Source organism: Crocodylus siamensis, chromosome 8 (assembly GCF_052110815.1).
Source record: "Crocodylus siamensis isolate JL-2025a chromosome 8, ASM5211081v1, whole genome shotgun sequence".
Taxonomy (NCBI): Eukaryota; Metazoa; Chordata; order Crocodylia; family Crocodylidae; genus Crocodylus; species Crocodylus siamensis.
Genome location: NC_143402.1, coordinates 69924292 through 69945644, shown reverse-complemented (window position 1 = coordinate 69945644; position 21353 = coordinate 69924292). Strand labels below are relative to the sequence as shown.

Sequence of the window (21353 nt, the reverse complement as noted above, 5' to 3'; positions counted from 1 at the left end):
ATAAAATAAAAGGTAATATGTCATACTGTATGCTGAAACACAACGCATTATATTTGGCAGGTAAACAGTTTAATTCTTCTCATTAACATCATTTCCTTTTAAAAACTTTCCAGCTAACAAGATGAAAAGATTATTTTAATCCTTACATTTATCTTTCATATTTCAAATCTTTCACACAGCCCTTTTTAATCAAATATTGATGCTGCTGCCTGTTGTTCTTCAAAGCTAAGCAATTATATTGTAGCTCCCTCCTAGTAAGTGGCGCTTTATCAAAAAACTCCAATTTTTCATTGAGGGGTTGGGGGTTTTTTAAACTCAACGTAAGATCCCTTGGATTTTTGCCAGGAAGGGAACTCTGGGTATATTGTTTATCCAAAGGTCTCCAAGCAATTAGCTGAGGTGGCACCCAGAAATCACACAGCTGTAGGCTAGAAACGGGCACGACTTGCGAGACAGAATTCACAATTGTTCCACGTCGGTGATACGGCCACCTTGCGAAACAACAAGCCACGGTTAATAGTCATGCCCTTTCCAAAACAACTTGCTTTAATATTAATTCTTGGCTCTGGAATTATCTATGGTACATACGTACTAGCAGAGTGGAATGGGTTGACAGTGCTCTCTGCTGGATGCAAACAACGTTTGCAGCCCACCTACCAGACATTTGCCTGAGTATGAAGTTTTCGGGTGTGGAAAATAATTGGAATATATGTAAATCGGTACCTGTTACTAAGCCCCAAAACACTGAGAACTAAATGGATGGACAAATGTGAATTACAGTATTTCAAGGTTTTTTGTAAACCAGTTTTCATACCAGCTGCGTTCTAAAATACTGTATAACAGTCACTTGCAATAACTAAGTCAAAATGAAATTAAGAGTCTGTTTCCTTGGAGTGGGGAATAATAGAAGTTTACAGGGGTAAAATGAAAACAATACTATAAAAATTGAATAGGGGTCTAGAGAAATTACTTTAAAAATATAAAGAATAACAATCCTCATACAGACTCGTTTGTCTGTTTCAGTGTTCTCTGGCAGATGTGTCATTCTGCATTAAAATCTTCACGCTGGTTCAGAAGCTTATGTAAATAAATGTAATTAAATAAGTATGTATTTTTACTAAATCGGCCTTTACCATAAGGGCTAAAACTTTAAGATTCTTAAGTGGTTTTTAAATGCTGGGGCGGGGGGTGGGCAGTGTTCTTAATCATCCTTTTGGTACATAATGCTGAAAATTGCCAGCTACACCTGTCCATAGGAAACATGAGCTGAATATCATGCTATATCATTGATTCATGTAAGGTCCTACTCTGAGTCCTAATTCAAATGAGGCTCCAAGTGAAACCAGTGACTAGATCAGTGGTTCTCAAGCTTTTTTTGGGAATCAAGGTACCCTTCACTGGACTCTAGGCACCCTTCGCTGACTCAAGGCGCTCCTCGATAACTTTTGTGAATTGAGAGGTACCAATCAAGCACTAACATATATTACACTGCTTATCCCTTTGCAGGGGGTCTGGGCAGTGAGGGTGAGGGATCGTTCAGGTAGGGAGAAGTGTGAGCCTGCATTTATTAGCTTATCTCCTCCTACCTCACTTATCCCCTTACACCTGGGACAGCCTTTAAAATATCTGGCCGAACCCCAGAGAACCCCAGCACCCTGGTTGAGAATCACTGGGCTACATCCTCCAGAACTGTGTGGTCCTACCTGTATAGTGTCTCCCCATCCTTCTGGCAAGGGAGAGGAGCAGGTTTCTTCCCTAATAAGATTGATATCTGGAAGGAGAATGGGCTGTAGCTTAAATAAAGCTACTGTGCTGTCAGCTCCAAAACATCTGATTAGCTCAGCACAGGCTGGTTTATACAGACCCCTTATTGTTACCTAAACCAAAGACGTCAGGGGTAGAACCGCGTGGCTAAGTATACAGGGTTTTCACAGAGCAGCTAGATGCTGCATAAATTGGAGAGGAGAGCAGATGCTGCATACACTGGAGAGGAGAGCAAAATAAGCTTTTTGATCTTTCAGCAGGGCCAGCCACTTTCACAGTTGTGCTCCAGTGCGTGGAAGCACTTCTTGTGGCAATGCTCACTCCCAAAACAGTGAAGGGAAAATAGCAATCTAGCATCCCCTATTCCCATTCTGCCTCTCCATCACTCAGCAGAGTTGGAACAGCAGCAGCAGCAGCAATACCCCCCTTTTTCTGGAGGCTGTTGTACACCAGAGGTTCCCAACCACCAGACTGCGGCCTGGTATTGGGCCATGGCAGGTTGGCTGCCAGGTCATGGCATGACCCACTTAGCTCCCCATCTGTCCACCTGGGCAGGCAGCTTCTGCTGCTGGCAGTTACATGCGGGGTTAGAGCTTGGGGGCAGGAGAGCCCCAGGAGGGAGGCAGCTGGTTCTGCTGCTCCCATGCCGGTCTGCAGCACAAAAAGGGTTGGGAACCACTGTTGTACGCCATACCACCCAACTAAATGCGTCTCTGCCTTCAAGGCACAATTAAGACCAAAGCTAATTATTTCTAAGAGCTGGGTGCTAGGGCTGTGCAAAGCTTCCATAGCCAAGACAATTTGGAGGAGATTTGGCCTGATTCAGGGACCGAATCTGAATCAAATCAGGAGACCAATTAAAAGCTCCAAATCGATTCAAAGCATCTGAATCAATTCAGGAAAAGATTCAGAAAAGATTTGGCAATTCAGCCATAGACTAAACAGACACAGCTGCCTCCACCTGGTAAGTTTTTTGGGGTTGGGGAGGGGGGAGGGAAGCGGGGGATTGGGGCTGGAACAAGCTGCCCAGCCAGGGCGGGGGCATGGGACTCAGAGTAGGGTGCGGGGTGTGCGATGCAGGCGCAGCAGCGCTCGGGGCGGGGGCTATGCCCTGCTGTCACTTGCCCAGCCGGGGTGATAGGGAGAGGATGCGGGCAAGACTCACTCTGGGTGAAAGGGGGCAAGCGGCAGCAGGGCACAGCCCCCACTTCCAGCGCTGCCACGACCACATCCCGTGCCCCCCCTTCCTTCCCCCCTACCCCAACAGACTTATGAGCTGGAGGCAGCTGTGTCAGCTGCCTGTTTAGTCTATGGCCAGATCTCCAAAGCGGCGCTGAATCTTTTCAGATCTGATTCAGCCTCATCTAATCAGGACAGTGATTCAAATCTCCTAATCGAATCACTGTCCTTCGAATTGGTTAAATCCAAATCCAAAGTGAATACTTGCCACTTTGCAGAGGCCTACTAGGTGCCGTCTGAGGATAATATTCATAGATGACATCGACATTAGGGGCTGGAAGGGACCTGGGAGGATCATTGAGTCCAGCCCCCCTGCCAGAGGTAGGAAGTCTGCAGGGATCAAGTGATCCCAGCAAGATAAACATCCAAATGCCTTTTGAATGAGTCCAGAGTAGGTGCTTGCACCACTTCTGGGGGGAGCCTGTTCCAGGCCTTGAACACTCGGACTGTAAAGAAGTTTTTCCTTATATTGAGTCTGAATCGCCCTTCTAGAAGTTTGTGGCTGTTAGACCTAGTTATCCCTTGGGGAGCCCTGGTGAACAACTGCTCTCCCAAATCCTGATGCACCCTCTTATATACTTAGAGGCAGCCACCAAGTCTTCCCTGCGCATTCTCTGCGCCAGGCTGAAGAGTCCCATGTCCCTCAGCCTCTCCTCCTAAGGCTTGCTCTCTTGGCCTTTTATCATATGGGTGGCTCTCCTCTGGACTCTCTCAAGCTTATCCACATCCTTCCTGAACTGGGGGGCCCAAAACTGGATGCAACTGTGAGCTGTGGCCTCACTAAGGCCAAATTAATGCATTCCATGCATTTCCCAACTTGGGTCTCCTTGTAGCATGCGTTAGGAAACCAAGACAACATCATAAAAGTCTTTCTGAGACCAACTGGATGCCATAATCACTTTATTAAGAAAACATATGTGCTTGTATAACCATTGCTTTGAAATTAGGAAATGTAATTCTGTTGCACAAAGCTGAGCAGTGTGCATTTCTAGGTTACATTGGAGATACCAGTTGTTGCGATGTTCAGTCACTATCCCTCAGCTGCTACAGGCATATTTACAAAGCTTCAAGCAGTCCAATGTTGTATATGATATATGGCAGACTCATTACAGTACAATCAATTCAAATTGATTAAGAAGAGAACAATATATCTTGGACTAAAATCTAGCTGAAACATTACAAGTGAAGACGTGATAAATTAGAATACAGGGAATTAAGGACCTGGAAAATCTGGGTTCAGATCTCTACTCTGTGACCGGCTGCATGTGCGACATGGAGAACTGAAGCACAGAAAAGCAATGCGACCAATCCATAATAAAGACAAACATGTTAAAACCGCTGAGAAATGTGGTTACTTCACTAAGGAGACCCTATACGTATCTTAGATGCATGCCTGAAAATACAGAAACGCAGAACTGTGAGATCTAGTAGGGTGCTGCAGAAGTCAGTCTTAGGAAGGAATTGATTTAACCTGCCTCATAATTAGTATTTATTCACAGAATGGTTCAGACAGGGATGATTCCGTATGGAGAAAGAGGTTGGGCTAGATTTGTTGCATCTTCACGTGTGATAAACGGGACAAAGACATACATATCAACAAAGGCAAAGAAATACTACAGCAAACCTAAAAGAAACATAACAAAACACAGCAAAAACAATGTGGCTCACAAATTCAAGGTAAAAATCTAGAGAGTATTTGGTAGGGATCTACTTGGAAAGCAGTAGGTCTATACCAGTGATAATGAAGAGTAAATTAAGCATAAGTTTATATGATGATATTGGTGCCAGAACCAGTCATATACTGGCAGAGGGTCTCATACATAAAGCCCACATACACATGGGATGCACGGTCCCTATCTTAGCCCTGATTCACAAACTGTACACGTAAGTGCTTTGTTACATCGAGGCCATACCAGAAAGTTATTGGCCAGTTCAAAGATTAAAAAGATTACAAATACTTCACAGCATGAGTAAATCAATGGCTAAGGGCAATTCAGAAGTATGGACTTTGTGAATGCCGCAGAAGAAAGGGGTTGAGTTAGGATGGCCTGAGGCGCAGTAGGATGAAGTGCAGTACAAGGCAATTTAATCTAAATATCAGGAAGAAAATGAACAACTAGGTAATGTATTTACTTACTTGAGAAACGGGATTGAGGGATTTTTTTTTAATGCATTCAGACCCCTTTGAGACCTAAGGTGCTAGAAAAACAGAATTTAATATTCGTATTTTAACATTCAAATGACAGCTTTAGATTATTCTCTGTCACTTCACACAGCATGCAACAACAGTCCAGTCAGGTGCAAAACTGGGTCCTGCAACAGGTCACATTCCTTCCGACTGACTTTTACTGAAGTCAAAGGGAGTTGAGTGCACTTAGCATCTTACAGATGGTGTTCAGCACCTTGCAAAAACAGGTGCCAAGTGTACAGCATGGCAGGGATAGAGAAATAATTTAAAGTGAGCCGTGTGCAATGGCGCTTTGGAAGAATTGCGTGCTATGTAGCTGAAGATGCCTGGAATGCTGTGAAAGAATCGAGCTGGTACGACATATGGTGTTTTCTGTGCTTGAAAAATACCCAACTAAAAGATGTGCTGATCTAGTTTTGCAGCTTATTGCAACAGAGAGGTGTTCAGTTCATTCCTTTACCCTTCTATGTTAGCACGTACAAGAAGGGGGAAAAAAGTTGCATAGAAAATTCAACATGGACTTCCCAAGGCATTATCCCCTTGCAACAGCTGGACAGAGGTTTATGAGGTATGGCCACTTAATGGCTTTCCATGCATCTTCTAGGACCCCCTGGTAGAGTAGAAAATAGATTAAATATTAAGGTCACTTATGAGCTACACAGTAGCCAGTCAGCTACCTGCTGTTACTGCATCCATCCCTCATTGTGCTGACACAGTGGGACAGAAATTTCAGTTAATGATTTTCTAAGTAGAAGTAACTGGAGGGAAAACTTTTCTTTCCCCGAATCAGAAGTCCTGTTTTCCTCCAGCTTTGAAATGTATGAGACAAAGAGGAAGAGAGAGCAATAGATAGGATCTTGGAAAATGACAGAGGTAAAATTGAAACACTAGCACACCTCCAAAACACACTTCAGTTTGTGGTAGGTGGCTTCCATGTGTAGCAGTTGGATTTCTCTGGGCTGTTTCTATTTTCAGTCTTTAAAGGAAAACCCATCTGATATCAAAAATAAGATCCAGAGACATTAAAAGGGACAGGCATCCTTGTATTCAGTACTATTCCACTGCCAGGCATTGATAGTAGTTAAGAAATGTTACTAGACCTGATCTTGAGGCCACCGTCCGCCTACATAAGTACAGGATTTTGCTGGAAGCACAATTCTCTTCTCCTGTAAACTTAACTGTAAAGCAGAGTATGTCCATTGGACCTTGAAGAGGGGCCAGAGAGGTTTACCAGCAATGCAGAGGTGAGGAGAACCCTCTTGCTACTCCTCTTCCACTTGTCTTTTCTTCTCTCTTGCACTCTTTATTTCAAGTTGTGAGAAAGGATGTCTTAGAACTGGTAATTTTTCTCTACCTTTTTCCTTGCTAAGCTTCTTGAAAACTCCCTGGTCTTTCAGCAGCTGAAGTCTGACGAGAGAGACTATGTAGAGAACTTTCTGAAAAAGTTGAGCTTGGGAGTGGGCAGAGAAGAGAAGAATAGCCAAAGGTGGTTTTAGTGCCCCAGAGAATAAAGGAGAAATATATTTACAACTACCAGGCTCCAGACTCACTGGAAAGACATTACAGCATTATAAAAAAAATAGAAGTCTATCTTATAGCTCCTGTTTTTTTCCTCTATTGGCTATAAAGATCTGTCATTTTTTTTGCTGCAACTGTGGATGCAACTGTCTTCATTTACCTCTTCTGCATTTCTGTTGACTTCTGTTATGTAACAAACTTGTAACTAAAAGTCAAATTTGGACCTTGCGTGACAGCAACTTGGATATAGCTGCTGTGTATATAAGTGTATATATTAAAAACAAATGAAGTATAAAATATATTGGTAGCATTTGCTAGTACCACTGTGTTGCATCAAGATACAGAGGTATTAATGCCACTGGGGAATTATGTACAAAAAGCTCAGTGAAGCAAGTATTAAATCAAATGAGATTAAATAGAAAATTACATTGGGAAATGTTAATAATTTAATTAAAGCCCATCAAAGCTGGGATATTGCACAATTAAGGTAAACCCCCCTCACCATGCTCCATTGTGCCCAGGGATTTTATCACATGTAAAGCTACACCTATGTGGAAATGTTTGCCATATCAAGCAAAAATTGAGTCAATTGAGAATCTTCAACTTCAAAAATAGTAGATTTAGATTTATTTATTTTTTTGCTAGGCTCTTAATAAAGAGTTTTCTTTATCTATTGCAGACTTATTCACAGAGCATAAGATGCAAGTATTAATTATATTAAGGAATCTTCTTTTCTAAACTAATTTACTAAGGATTCATTGTTATACAATTTTCAAATCAAGTTAAATGGCATACAACATAATAAGCTTTCTCTACAAAAGGCCATGAAATAACATGAAGACCATAACTGTAACAAATGTTTGCTATCCAAACGATAGAATAGCGTAAAAAACTAAATCCCACACATATTCACGATAATTTCTGTAAGAACTCACTGATTTGAGCTTTGTTCCGATTTTGTAGGGCTTTTCCATGACTGGCCCTGTTCTCCGTGCTATTTGTACACACATGGGAACATGTATGAGGAGAAGACAGTATCGCTATGTGAACTTCTAAGATACCTGTATCTTCAGGCATAGATTTCAATAATATTTTAACAAAAGAATGATGCCAGCGCCTCCCCCCCGCCACCTCCAAAAAATAGGATAGACATAAGATCTCTTGAACTTGGAAAGCAACATAGAAATGTTTCAGATGGAAAAGACCTAGTAGATTGTCTTCCTAATGTTGTCCGTCATGGATCATGGGTGTGCCCTGGGCATCACCATAGTATCTAGCTTCTGATCTAAGCCAACTCTGCCAGTAAAAAAGCGTGGTAATTTCATTTTCAGCTTTCTATTCTTTCACTAAAATGTATCACACATAACTGTATTTGTCAAACACAAAAGACGCATTAGAGCGTTAGTGCAACATGACCATGCAGACTTTGCCTTACATAAAAATACCTTAGTGTAATGAACTCTGATGAGCATTTCTAATCAGTCTTTTGTTTTAAAAGCTGAGTATCACAAGGTTCTGAGTTCCCTCCTTTCCCATTGACCTTCCACTCGCAGCAAATGGAATCGGAGCCTGTTTTGTTTAATCACTGTAAGATTTTGCAGAAAACAGCACAAAACACAACAAATTTCTTCTTTCCTATACTGTTCCTTACGGACACTACAAACCCATTACACCACAAAATGTAGGAATTCAGCTAAAATGAACCCTAAATTTAAAAAAATACACAGCTGATGATAATGATGGCCTTAGTCTAATCCTGTTTCTACAATATAAAATAAATATGAATATTAAATCAACAGTAACTTTATGACACTGTAGCTTGCCTACAAACAAAAATGATTGTTTTCAATACACATTTTTAAATTACCTAGAGCATAGATTTACATAAAATTGTATATATTGTGTGTATAGCAAATGGTATGTTGCATGCAGGTAGAGAATTGTTGCGTTTCACATAATAAAGAGCAGTGAACAAAAATTTACATATTGGTGTAAATTTAGTTGTCAATTTGCTGATGTTTGAAATTAATTTTATGGTCCATCACACATATTAAGTAATGCTTAATTTATGTTAACCTCAAAAAAATACTATCCATATTGGTTCCTTCAGAGTAACTATGAAAACTATGAAATACTCTCACTGTGTTCCTGTGAAGCAACAGCTAACTGATTGACACAACAGACCTGTCAACTCTTTTTGAGCCATTACATTGCACACAGTGTTGAGAATAAAATTTTTAAAAATCCTCTGTAAAACTTGTGTGCGAGTGCAATGCACGTGTCTGGTCAAAATAAGAACTGAGGTATGCTAAAAGTTAAGCCCGCTGAAGTCTTGAATGTGCTAAATCAGGGGTGGCCAACCTGTGTTTACACATGCTACAAGCGGCATAGGCAGCCCCTTGTAAGCCATGACAGACATTACACTTACAACCCGATAACGTGTTACAACCCATAACACGATACACATGCATGGGGTTACATCAAGTTTAGGGGCCCAGCCATCGCATGATAACTAAAGCTCAATGGACATCGTTTAGCTGAACCAGGTGTAGTTGAACCAGGTTCTGCGACCGGTTTTGTAATGTCTCTCATGTTAGGGTCTGTCTGCATTGAGTTATGTAGTTTGTGCACCAGGTGTAGCTCCAGAGCCTGTCATTTCTTATCTCCATGTTTCCTTGTTGTGGAATGAATGCCAGTGAAGTTAAATAGATAAAACAGGGTCTGCTGGTTTTGCTGGAACTGCAAAGTACTCAATTATCACCAGGGTATCTGCCAATGTGAAAATTCAAATAGCCATTTAAGCTAGTAGGTTTCAGCAGTGGGATCCTAGACAGCCCTAAAACTATTCTCTATGCCCTGGTCTGGAGTGAGCTATGTTGTGTTGTGTTTAAATGCTCCCGGGACAGAGAAATGAGAGGATTATGAAGCATCAGATCTTGCTCATTTGTCACTCCTGAGATGCCTGTGTCTCACGAAATCAGAGTGGTGTAGGCTGTAGCCGTGTTGGTCAAAAGCCGTCTCTCTCCCCTTCCCCACCCCCACCCTGCCTGTCTCTCACCCACTGATTCCTCAATGTACCTCTTCACTGACTGGCTTTCTTGCATGCATACTAGCCTCTGGCTTCTTTACTATTCATTCCATCCAGGAAGAGGATACACCAACTGCAGATGCTTCCTCAGCCTGATGACAGGTTTTAAACTCAAAAGCTTGCTGAGAAGATTTTTTCCAACTATTTTAGTTGGTCTAATAAAAGATATCATGATTTACCCAAAGAACTTTGTCTGCCTCAGGAAGTCAGACTCACTCTTCATTCACGTGCTTCCAAATACACAAACATACAATAAATGCATACATTTGCTTTTCCAAGTTGCACACATTTTCACAGACACCAGCAGGAGAGGAAGGAGGAAGAAGGCTGAAATACTAGAAAAAAACAAAGTCACTAAACTTCAATTAAAGAAAAACTCTGACCTATTTGAAAGTATTAATTAAAAGCCTCTCCCATTCCTCAGTTGTTTTTATGCCTGCAGGGACATGTAGCAGTCCCAACCATGAGGTGGGTTCCACTGTGCCAGGTGCTGTACACACACAAAACAAGACGACAGTCTCAAATGAAAAAAAGAACAATATGGTATGCTTCAAGGCCAAGCTTAAGCTGGAGTGTGGCATGTCTTGAAACTGCTAGTTCTTTCCCAGGAATCATGGCATGTTCTGCAAACCCAGATCCTCCAAATAAATATGGTTCTCTTATGCCCTGTTAAATTTACCCTTATGCTAACCTGCAATAATTTTAACCTTATGATAACTAGAAATGCAGGCTGCTATAGCCAAAATAAGAATGCCCATGCAGCCTTTAAGTTTCACAAGCAAATAGAGAGAAACTAGCACAATTAGTGAGTATTCAACTTGATATTGCTACCATTGTGAAGTCAAGTAGCCCCTTGACCACAAACAGTGGTGAGATGGACATCTCCTCCCCCCCTCCCCCAACCAAATACATTTTATTCTTTACAGAGAGGGAAGTTTTAATTTACTTTATATACATACACACACAGAGAGAGACATATATATGTACATACCTCTCTCTCTCTCTCTCTATATATATATATATATACACACACACATATATTATAAATTGTAGCTAAATTAAAACTAAACTATTAAAGCTAACTATTTAAATCTTAAATATTTAAACTTTTTAATTCATTTATTTATTTAAGGTTAAATATTTAAGCTTTTGGGGCATTTAAATTAAAGCTACGTAATTCAAGCTAAATTAAAATTCAATAGATATATTTTCCGTCTAGAACAGTGCCACCCAGAGCACGAGAATTCAAAGTACATGAATCTACTCTGTCAAAAACATCATCATCCAGTGGTGCTACATAACTTAATACACATGATCAACTCACTCAGGGGGGTTGTCTAGGCTAATTTGTGGCACACCTGCTAGAAAGTACGGCCCCCACTGAGCTAGAAAGACTATGTCAGACATGACAATGGTTGGAGAGGGTGTCATTTGCTGTGCTACTCACCTTCATCACCTGCAGTACACAGAAAGAACTTCTGTCCCAACATGCTGAATGTAGGCTCAGTATAAACACTGCATTTTTGGAGGATGAGAGAGAATGGCAGTAACCAAATTAAATATTTGTATCAAGCAGGGTAAGAAAAGGGATTCTGAATATTTTGCAGTTGCAAAAAGAAACTGAATGTTCAACATAGTGTGAGTTTCCAAAATAGTGAGCAAAGTGACTTTAAACCTTTTTTTCCTTACATGGTTTAAATGGCACTTGCTACTTACGATTAGCGATTTTGTGTCATTCATATGCAGCACAGTGTAATTGGATAAAACTAACTTGTTTCCATCAATTAAACTAAACTTGATATTTAATTATTGCACATGTAAAGTCAAGGCAGAAAACTAAAGAGCATATACAAAATATTCTGATAAAGTTTTCCCTGAATTAAATAGGGATAATCATGTTTTCTGCTTTGCATAAGAAATATTTTTTCCTCACTTGGATTAAATAAAATAAAAAGCCCCAGTAAGACATCTGTATCAAAATCAAAAACTATTTACAGCAAAAGCTGTGTTAACTGGCACTTTATTAGCCAGAAAACTCTATTAACCGGCATCCAAGGGACACGGCAAAAGCGAAACCGGAAGTACAAGTTCTGGGTTTCACCACCACTGCAAGCAGTCAGCCTCTGCCCAGGGCAAAGCAGCCTGCACAGGCACACTGACGCTGGGGAGAGCACCAGACGGTGCACATTTGATTAACCGGGGAGAGCACCAGACAGTGCACATTTGATTAACCGGAATATTTGATTAACCAGCATCCCCCATTCCTGGGGGATGCCAGATAACAGAGCTTTTACTGTAGTATCATCCATTAGTTCTACTGCACTGTACGTGTAGCACAGTGGGCCAGCTTTAGAGGTAGGCAGAATAGGTACCCTCCCCTAGGGAGATATTAGGAGTGACAAATATGCAATATTTACTATTCGCCAGGATAAATTGTTTTCTGGTAAAGCTGGCAAAGGTGTGACACAGCAGAAGACACTTTCTTTGTGGATAAGTCAATTTTCCTTGATCATCTGGAAGTTCCTCGTCTACACTGGGCACGTCTATGAGACACTAACTGCGCAGTAACCTAATAACAGTGTGCAGTAGTTTGTCACAGCATGGACAGTGCTAATGTGTTACTGCACAATATTATTAGGCTACTGTGCAGTGGCGTCACTAAAAAGGCATCCGCTAGTGCTACTGCACAGTAACTCTGGTTACCACACATTTATTTAGCGCTTGGTTCTACAAGTACTAAATCAAATGTGCAATAACCACTGCGCATTAATGAATGTGTTGATGAATGTGTTGATGCGTGCACAGGCACCCAAACATGTGTTAATCAGCTAGTGATCTTCAGTGACAGTGTAAATCATCGTGTCTGAAAATGATGATCTTTTACAAAAATGAAAACATCTTTCTGGAGATTTTTTTTTAAAAAAGGAAAAGGAGAAGCCAATTGTGAAGTCAAGTCAGGACTTTTAAGAGTTCACAAATCAGTTGTTTCCTTTCAAACTGATACATCAGAATTGAGTCGTGAATGTTCGTCCAACCAAAATACCAGTATTTCTAAAGCGGGTAGATCGGAAAGAAAAGAACAAGAAAACGTTCTCCCCAGTGAGGCAGTTCCATCTGCGGATGTGAATATGCCTTGGAGTAAAACTACCTTAATGCAACTGCCGAGTTATTGAAGGAGTGCACAGAAATTTTCTGAGGACAGTCTGACCGTTGACAGATCCTGCCAAGCGATCAGCAATCAATGAAAGACTTGTCATTTTCTATGCAATGCTGGGTCAGTACAAATGAACTCTAGGGATATTCATTCCACAGGTGAAAACTTTTAAAATCTGTAGAGTTCCTTGGGAAATGTGACTTTGAAATGAAGGAAAAATCTTCAGTGAATTACCTCAAGGGAAATTCATGAAACTTTCATCTATCAAAAAAATATTCAAACTAAAACTGTTCTAATTTTGGGGAACATGAGTAAGTAGGGTATTATGTCTGCCTTGAAAGCTGCCAGGTATTTTTCTGTTATACTCAACCGCCCCAAAAACACGAGTAAGCAAGAGCACATGACAGTAATTGCTGATTGTTAGATTTGTTTCTGTAGAAGCAACAACTGAAGCATGAAAGCAGCATTAAAAAGCAAAGATTTTTTCATTGGATGACAGGTTCTACCAAAATGGTAGGACTCACCTGAACATATAAAAGAAATGAGAGTCTCACTCAGTAGTTTGAGAGGCCAAGGCTACGACAGTGGGACAAAAATGGAAGTCAAACACAGCAGAGTTCAGAAGAGAATATGGGAACTTAAAAAGAGAGCACTTTGTGGGGTGGGGTTCAGTCCTATACAATACACGTTCTTTGAAAGAATGATATTTTTCAGCATGGTTCAAGGTGGCATTTTTGTGGCCTCACTGCAGCGCTAGGATGCGATAAACCACAATATTTATCATTAGACTTATATGCCACACTTCCCAAGAAAGGCTCGGGGAATCTTGGATGTCATCCTCTTCCCAAAACTCTTCTGTAAAATACGATGGGGAAGTTGAATTAATGTGATTTATGTATTTCAGAGGTCTTTGGGGCTTTTTTATTCCTGTTATCAATGGCTGAAGCCTTGTGAGAATCACAGGTACCAAAATTCAAATAAATATCAAAGTGCTGGCCAGGAAGCTGAAGCCTGGAACATGTGCAAAGCCTATGTTAGAGTTTCTGTGCAAAAAAAAATGGTTGGCCACGTTTTCCAAACCTATTAATTGTACTCAGGATTCTGTTAATCTTTCCCATATATGTCACAATCAGAGAGCACAGCTTTTTGAAACCTAAAGCTTATAAAGACATAATTGCATTCTGCAATGGCTCAGTTGCGGCTGATGAGTCTTGCTTTAATTTCAGTAGAGAGCCAAGCAGCTGAGAATATCAATATAAAAGATGGCAGTCGCAAAACCTGTGTATTCAAACAAGAAAAGTGAAATTCTCTCAAGGTGCTAGCTGCCAGTCCCAAGTGTGTGATAAAAAGGCTTTGAAAAATGGGTCATGTGCTTGGTTTTCAAGTTTTTCACTTTTGTTTCATTCTTGCATTATCAACAGTAAGCAAGAGTGATTAATCTAATCCTCTTGGTTTTATGGAGGAGTTTGAAAGTTAACAGCGGAGGGCAGCAAAAAAGTACTCCTGCCTACTTAGAAAATAAGCCAAAGCAGCACAGACTGGGCAACAAAACAGATCATTTAAGCACAGTAATTAGCATTATAAATAAAATGTGTACCAGTGTTGATTATTACAGTACCAGTATACTATAGGATATAATACATAATTGTCAAGCCCTTAATTTGAAATTAAAGTGCAACAAAGCATACCATTGCTAGACTTCCTTCCGATTAAAATAAATTAATCTTGTTCAAATGTACCATTTGTATCCATGCCAAATAAACAACCGTTCCATTTTGCACACAAACTGATATATTTTTCCTTGTAGTAGTATAAATCCAAATAAATTCTTACATTATTTTTCATACTTAATAATTTTACAGTCATTTTATCCGTATTTAATATGAAAGGTTTCAGCATTATATTTCTTTTTTCCCCTATTGTACCCCAGCTGGTTATTTATGTACATTATAAAACAAGTATTGACCTTCCATTATTTTTCAAATGAGGATAACTTCCAGGATTTAAAACAAACACAAAATAATAATTCTTAGAGCACACTGCAACTTCTAGAAGAATGGGAGGATTGGGAATATACGATAAACTAAACAAAACGTGTCTTATTTATCTGGAAGTTAAAACGTAAAACCATGAACCTTGTAACAGAGGACAATGAGAGTTGACTCCAGTGGGAGCAAAAGCCAGCTCCATTTGTATGAATTTTATATTTCTGGTTTTGTAGCACCTCTTTTTTCGGATAAGTTGGTTATAAATTTTTCAGGAAGAAAAAATGAGTTAAGTTTCAGATTTGTTTAAATATGCTTAAATTATTTATACATCCATTGAACCATTCCCATTTTGCAGTGTAGAAACTCTGTAATGAAGTCATTATTCAGGTCTTGCATAAAGAATGTTTTATATGCATACTTATTTGGAAGAAGCACAATCACATTCATTGTATTAGCCACATGCCCCTGGCTAAACTATGTACATATGGATTTAGCAAAATATTTGAATATATAGTATAACATTTAAAAGCAGCACTGGAAGTATACCATCAGGTTGTATATTTTGTCTCCCGCTTTTAAAGATGTATTACTAAATCAATCTGAAGGTGCTTAAAAAGCAAAAGCTCTGTCTGTCACTTTATTTTCTGACTCACTCCTGGGTCTGGAAAAATGTCTTTATTTGTTCTTTTGTTTAGGTCAGTGGGACAATGTATAACACAGGGAGACACGTTTCTCTACGATTAGACAAAGAGCACTTGGTCAATATTTCTGGAGGGCCCATGACGTACAGTCACCGCTTGGAAGAGATCCGGTTACACTTTGGAAGTGAAGACAGCCAGGGATCAGAGCACCTACTTAATGGACAAGCTTTTTCTGGCGAGGTATGTGACAGTATTTGGACTTAAAAATGAGCCAGTGTGAAACACCTGTTTTCCACTTCTAAGGGAAAGTGCAAACTAATTGGTCTTCATGAAAAATGACTTTTTCTATCCATTTTGAAAAGGACTATTTTTACTCTGCATTGCACCATATTTAAGTGCATCATATCACATTACAGAAGCAGGGCAATGTGGCACCTTAATTTGTTCAGACAGGCATGAGCTTTTGCAGGTTACAGCTTACTTTATCAGATGGTATGAAAGCATCTGACATAAAGAGCACAGCAGCATCATAGCAGATAATCTGCGAAATATCCTAGCATCTGATTAAGCCATTAGCCTACAAAAGCTCATACCTCCTAACAAGTGAATCTAAAGGATGCCACACTACTCTGCCTTCTTCCTGACTTCAGACTAACACACTAACTACCTCTCACATACCACATTACAGTGAAAGTGCAGTGCATGTAGAGATAGTATTATCAAACTGCATGCTACTCCCCTTTTGAAGCTCCATAGTGCAACATGATATTTGATTTGAAAGTGGAACGAGGGGTAAAATCTCGGCCCTGCTGAACTTCGGTGGGTTTGGCTGTAGACTTCAGAAAGGCTGTCATCATTGGTGCCTAAATCCCAATGAATTTCAGTGCATTTGGGGCACAATTTTCTTGGGCTGGGATTTTCAGAGACACTTTAGTAGAATGTAAAATAGCTGTCAGATGATTCTGAAAGTGAAACACAATATTTTGCATCCATTTAAGTACAAAAGGCATTTTACAGTCACTGGCATAAAGACTGCTATAAACTAGGAATGACTCAGAAACAGAGCTCAGTGCAGAACACAGCTCTAAGATTGTTACCAGCTCCAGCTACGTGGAAAGGATGGGAACGCTGTACATATCCAGTCGCATGGTTAACCATGACAAGCAGAGCTTCATTAGGTTAGTCCATTCCACCCCTTGTCAACTTAAAGCTGATTTTATATTTCCAAAATTAACTAGAAAGTAATGACAAAGGTGACTATTGTTTTTATAGAAGTTCTACTTGCATAATGCTCTGGTGTGTGATATTTTATCCAGTATACTACTAATATATAATAGTATATTACTGCTGTGATTCTGCAAAGACTTCCTAGCCCAGGGGTGGGCAAAATACGGCCTGTGGGGCCCCTAAAAAATGTGGAAAATTAATATTTCTCAGCCCTTCGGTCCTGTCAAAAATGACAGGACCCAAGGGCAGTAAGACCCAGGGAATGACCTGCAGGCTCCCACAACAGCAGGACCTGCCCAGCCCCCCCCCCCGCCCCCCCGAGTCGGAAGCCCCAGCCAGGGCTTCTGGCCTGGGACCACATGGCTGCCCCACACTGGAACCACAGGTAAGGGGGAAGGAGTGGGGAAGAGCAAGGTAGGAACCCAGACAGGGAAGGAGCCCATGGAAAAGTGGCCCGGGGAAAAGCTGAGCGTGGGGGGGTGGGAAGCGGCCCCTCACCCACCCAGTGCCTGGTGCCCCACACTGCAGCCACTTACAGCCCACCCGTGGCTGCCTGTGCCTGCTCCAGACAGCCCCGCATGGGCTGCGGGTACCTGCAGAAGGGAATGCTGACCACGGGGCAGGGGAGGGGCCACTTCCCACCCCCAGCGCTCAGCTTTTCCCTGGTCTCCTTCTATGCTCCTTCCTGGCGTGGAGGAAAGCAACCCTTCCCCGCCCCTGTGGCCGGTGCTCCCTGCTGCAGCCACTTGCAGCCCACATGGGGCTGTCTCGAGCGGGCACAGGCAGCCCCAGGCAGGCTATGAGTGACTGCAGCGCAGGGTGCCTGGCATGGGGCAGGTGAAGGGCCACTTTTCCCCCTCCCCCCGCACTCAGCACCACCTTGAAAACCATCCCCACTGCCGGCCTGGGCCCCACGTGGCTCCGGGCTCACCAGTCAGGGCTGTGCGTGGTGACAGCAGCTGTGGCCCCCCTGCTTGCTGCGCTTGTTCAGTGTTTGCCACTGTCATCTCTGGGCTGCCCAGCGCGTGAGCTCCAGGTGGGCAGCAGCAACGAACGCTGCCCGGCGCAGCAAGCAGGGGGGCCGCAGCTGCTGCCGCGGTACGCAGCCCCGACAGGCGAGCCCAGAGCTGGTGCAGCGCCCAGGCTGGCAGCAGGGCCAGGTTACAAGGTGGTGCTGAGCACAGGGAAAGCGGCCCCTCACTCGCCCTGTGGCTAGTGCCCCATGCTGTAGCCGCTTGCGGCCCACGTGAGGCTGCCTGTGCCTGCTCCGGACAGCCCTGCACGGGCTGCGAGCAACTGCAGCAGGGAGCACCAGCCATGGCGTGGGCAAGGGCCAGCTTTTCCCTGCACTCAGCACCAGCTTCTTCCCTGCCGGCTTTCAGTGCTGGCCCTGGGACATGGGACCAATGTCTTGGGACCAAAGACACTGGAACACTGGTCCCAACATGGTGACCAGGGGGCAGGTCACCTATCAAGGGGCGAGGCTGCCCATGCAGCCCTCAACAGCCTGCCAAAACTGGGTAAGTGGCCCTCCACTCAAAATAATTGCCCACCCCGTCCTAGCCTTATGCATGCTAAACTGAAGGCTGACTGAAGAGGGACTGCACAAAGGGTTCAAATTTAACGGCATAGGTGAATCTTTGCAGGATGTGGATCTGCCTTATACATTCTAGAGACACGTTAAATAGTTAGGAAAGAAAAATCATAAATAGTGATCCTGCACTGATACATTAGTTCCCATGTTTTAGTGTTGAATAAATATATTACTGAATTTGGTGCATATTTCAAACAAGTTTTCCAAGTTTGCTGACTTTTGCATGGCCCAGACTGAGCTCAAAGGTGGTCAGTCTTGAAGTTGCTTTATTAACAAAAAGGACATGCAAGTTTGGTCATACCTTTATCCTCCTTCAACCAGCTTCTGGTCTTTGAACTATGCAGCACACAACTGGCACTTCAGAAATCCTCAATAAATAATTAAAATAATGATTAAGAACTGCATCTCACTGTGGGTATATTTTAGAATTATCTTCAAAAGGTATCTCAAGTATCCTGTTGTCATTCTTTTAGAAAACCAAAAGAAATTGTTTCCAATAAAAAAGCACTTATTTATTTTGTTGAAGATGAATTATTATCACATTACCATCGGCACCATCTATCACAGGCTCTGCTGCTGAGTCAATTTATGTATGGCATTTTCTTTGGCATCGTGCAACAACAGTTATCTGAAGAGCAGCAGATTAATTGCAGACTTGTCAAATGATGTTATTATAATTGATAGTAATCATTTGCTTTGTTTTATAAAGCAATGTAGATGTATAATACAGTCAGTGGCAGCTTTTTATGAAATTATTCATGTCTCGCAGCTGACTTCTGATTGCCTCATTTAAATTCTGGAAATATATGGACAGGTATATTTAATCCAGTGTTTTACTCTTTTATGAGGTGAACATTAAGTGTGTTTTAATAAATAAGGTCTTTGCTTTTGGAATCATATCTACATAAAAGGAATAATTCAATGCAAAGTAGCTTTCTTGAACAAAGATTTTTTTTAACAAGGAAGGAATATGGACAGAACACGGCTTCTTATTTGATTTGGTATATTAATATTGTTTCAGATTGTCACAGGAGAGGTTGAGGGATTAAGCAAGACATCAACTGTACATTATAAAGAAGGATGAAAACACTGCATCACACTATATAATACAGTGCAGCAAAAAAAACCACCTAAAAGCTCTAGTGAAAAAAAGTTATACAGAATGTAGTAGGAGAGGCCATTTAAATTACAAAGCTTAAGTTTAAATTAAGACTCTCAGATTTTTGGAAATGTGGATTTTTGTGTACATGAAGGTTGTGAACAGACATAATTTTATAGTGTTTTGAAAGGGCAAGGGTGACTTGCTGGTCAGAACCGTGCAACAGTTGTTCCAACTGTTAGGGCTGTGTGAAACACCATTGTTTCATTTCAACGTCCATTTCACCATTTTGAAGGGACAGTATTTCATTTAATCATTTTGTTTTGTTTCTAAGCACTGTCCTGTTTCGTTTTGTCAAAACTGTTTTGCTCTTTTGACGTGTTTCGAGATTTTGCCCATAGGCTATCATGGGGAATCATGAAAATGCCTAAAGTTTTGTCATTTCTTGCCTGATTTGGATGAAAACTGCAGGGATGGTAGCCCCTTCCGAGGGCATGAAGCCTGCCAAGTTTCAAGATGATAGGTGCAAGAAGTTTCTCAGAAACTGTACCTCAAACTTCAAAAAGCAAAACTCATGACATTTGCCAGCAGTGGCAGCCTCCTGTCATCCAGTGCAGATCCGGGGGCCCACACCCTTGGGAAGGCTGCGGGGCTATGCCAGACTCCTCCCAGGGGTACAGGCCCCCAGCTCTGTGCCAGATGACAGGAGGCTGCTGCTGCCACCTGGGACCAGCTCTGGGCACAGCCCACACCCAGCACCGGCGAAGATTGATGCTGCCGCTGGCACCATGCAACAGTGGCAGTCTCCTGTCACCTGGCCCAGTGGCGGGAGGCAGGGGAGAGCCACAGCTGCCCTCCAAGCAGCTCTGCAGCCCTGTTGAGCTCAGCCTAGCAGCAGGAAGCGAGCAGAGCCAGAGCTGCACTCCAGTTGGCTGCACCAGCCACATAAAGCACATCTTAGCAGCAGGACACAGGCAGAGCCAGGGCTGCACTCCGCCTCCTGCTGCCAAGCTGAGCTCCATCGGGCTGCGGAGCCACTTGGAGCACAGCCTGGTGATGGGAGATGGGGAGAGCCCGGGCTGCGCTCTGTGGGGCTGCAGAGCTGCTTGGAGTACAGCCCTGGCTCTTCCCTGCCTCCTGCCACCAGGCTGTTTCAAAACTCAAAACCTTTCAAAACGTTTCGAGTGCCCTCATTTCATATCAAAGCTGTTTTGAAGCTTTTTGTTTTGTTTCAATTTTCCTGTTTCGAGCTCAAAACGCATCAAAATAAAACACTCGGCAAAATTTTGCACAGCCCTACCAGCTATTACATTTGTCCGCTCCTGTAGAGCTATGTGGAGCTCAATGCTACGCTTTAAACCTGAACAATACCTGCATAAAGGTAAAGCAATTCAGCTTCACTTAAAATCATATAGGAATAGACAGACACAACAGTTAAATTTGAATATCTTATACAGACTGAACAAAGACACTGAACTCATGACAACATACCAGATTTCTGCTCATCTCTCTTCACTCTATGGATGTTGATAAACCCTCTCCCATTTTTACGGATATGGTCTTCCACTAATCAAGCTACTCTTTCTTCTGCAGTTTTCTGTTACCCATTCCTCCTAATGTCTCTCTCCTCTGATTTCATAGCCCTGAAGACTCTTTTTAGCTATAGCTGCACCTGCTTTTTCCTCAGACCTGAAGGATGCCTTGCGTTTGAAAACTTGTCTAAAACTATCCCAGCCACACAGGTGGTCCAATATAAAATATCCATGAAAACTCTTGCCTCTTACATTATACCAGTACCACTGTTATGTCTGTATGTACCCTAAGCGCAGGTGGTAGAAGAGTAAAATCTTTCT

At 42.0% G+C, this 21353-nt stretch overlaps 1 protein-coding gene across 2 annotated transcripts in view; it reads left to right on the top strand.

The window, feature by feature from the left end:
* The window catches only part of CA10 (carbonic anhydrase 10 (inactive)), a 359857-nt gene that overhangs the window by 267596 nt on the left and 70908 nt on the right, over positions 1-21353 (top strand). For both annotated transcript variants that reach the window (XM_090060642.1, XM_090060643.1), the window contains exon 5: positions 15635-15820. In XM_090060642.1, coding sequence (XP_089916768.1) covers positions 15635-15820 — 186 coding nt within the window. The remainder of the gene's footprint in view (positions 1-15634; positions 15821-21353) is intronic.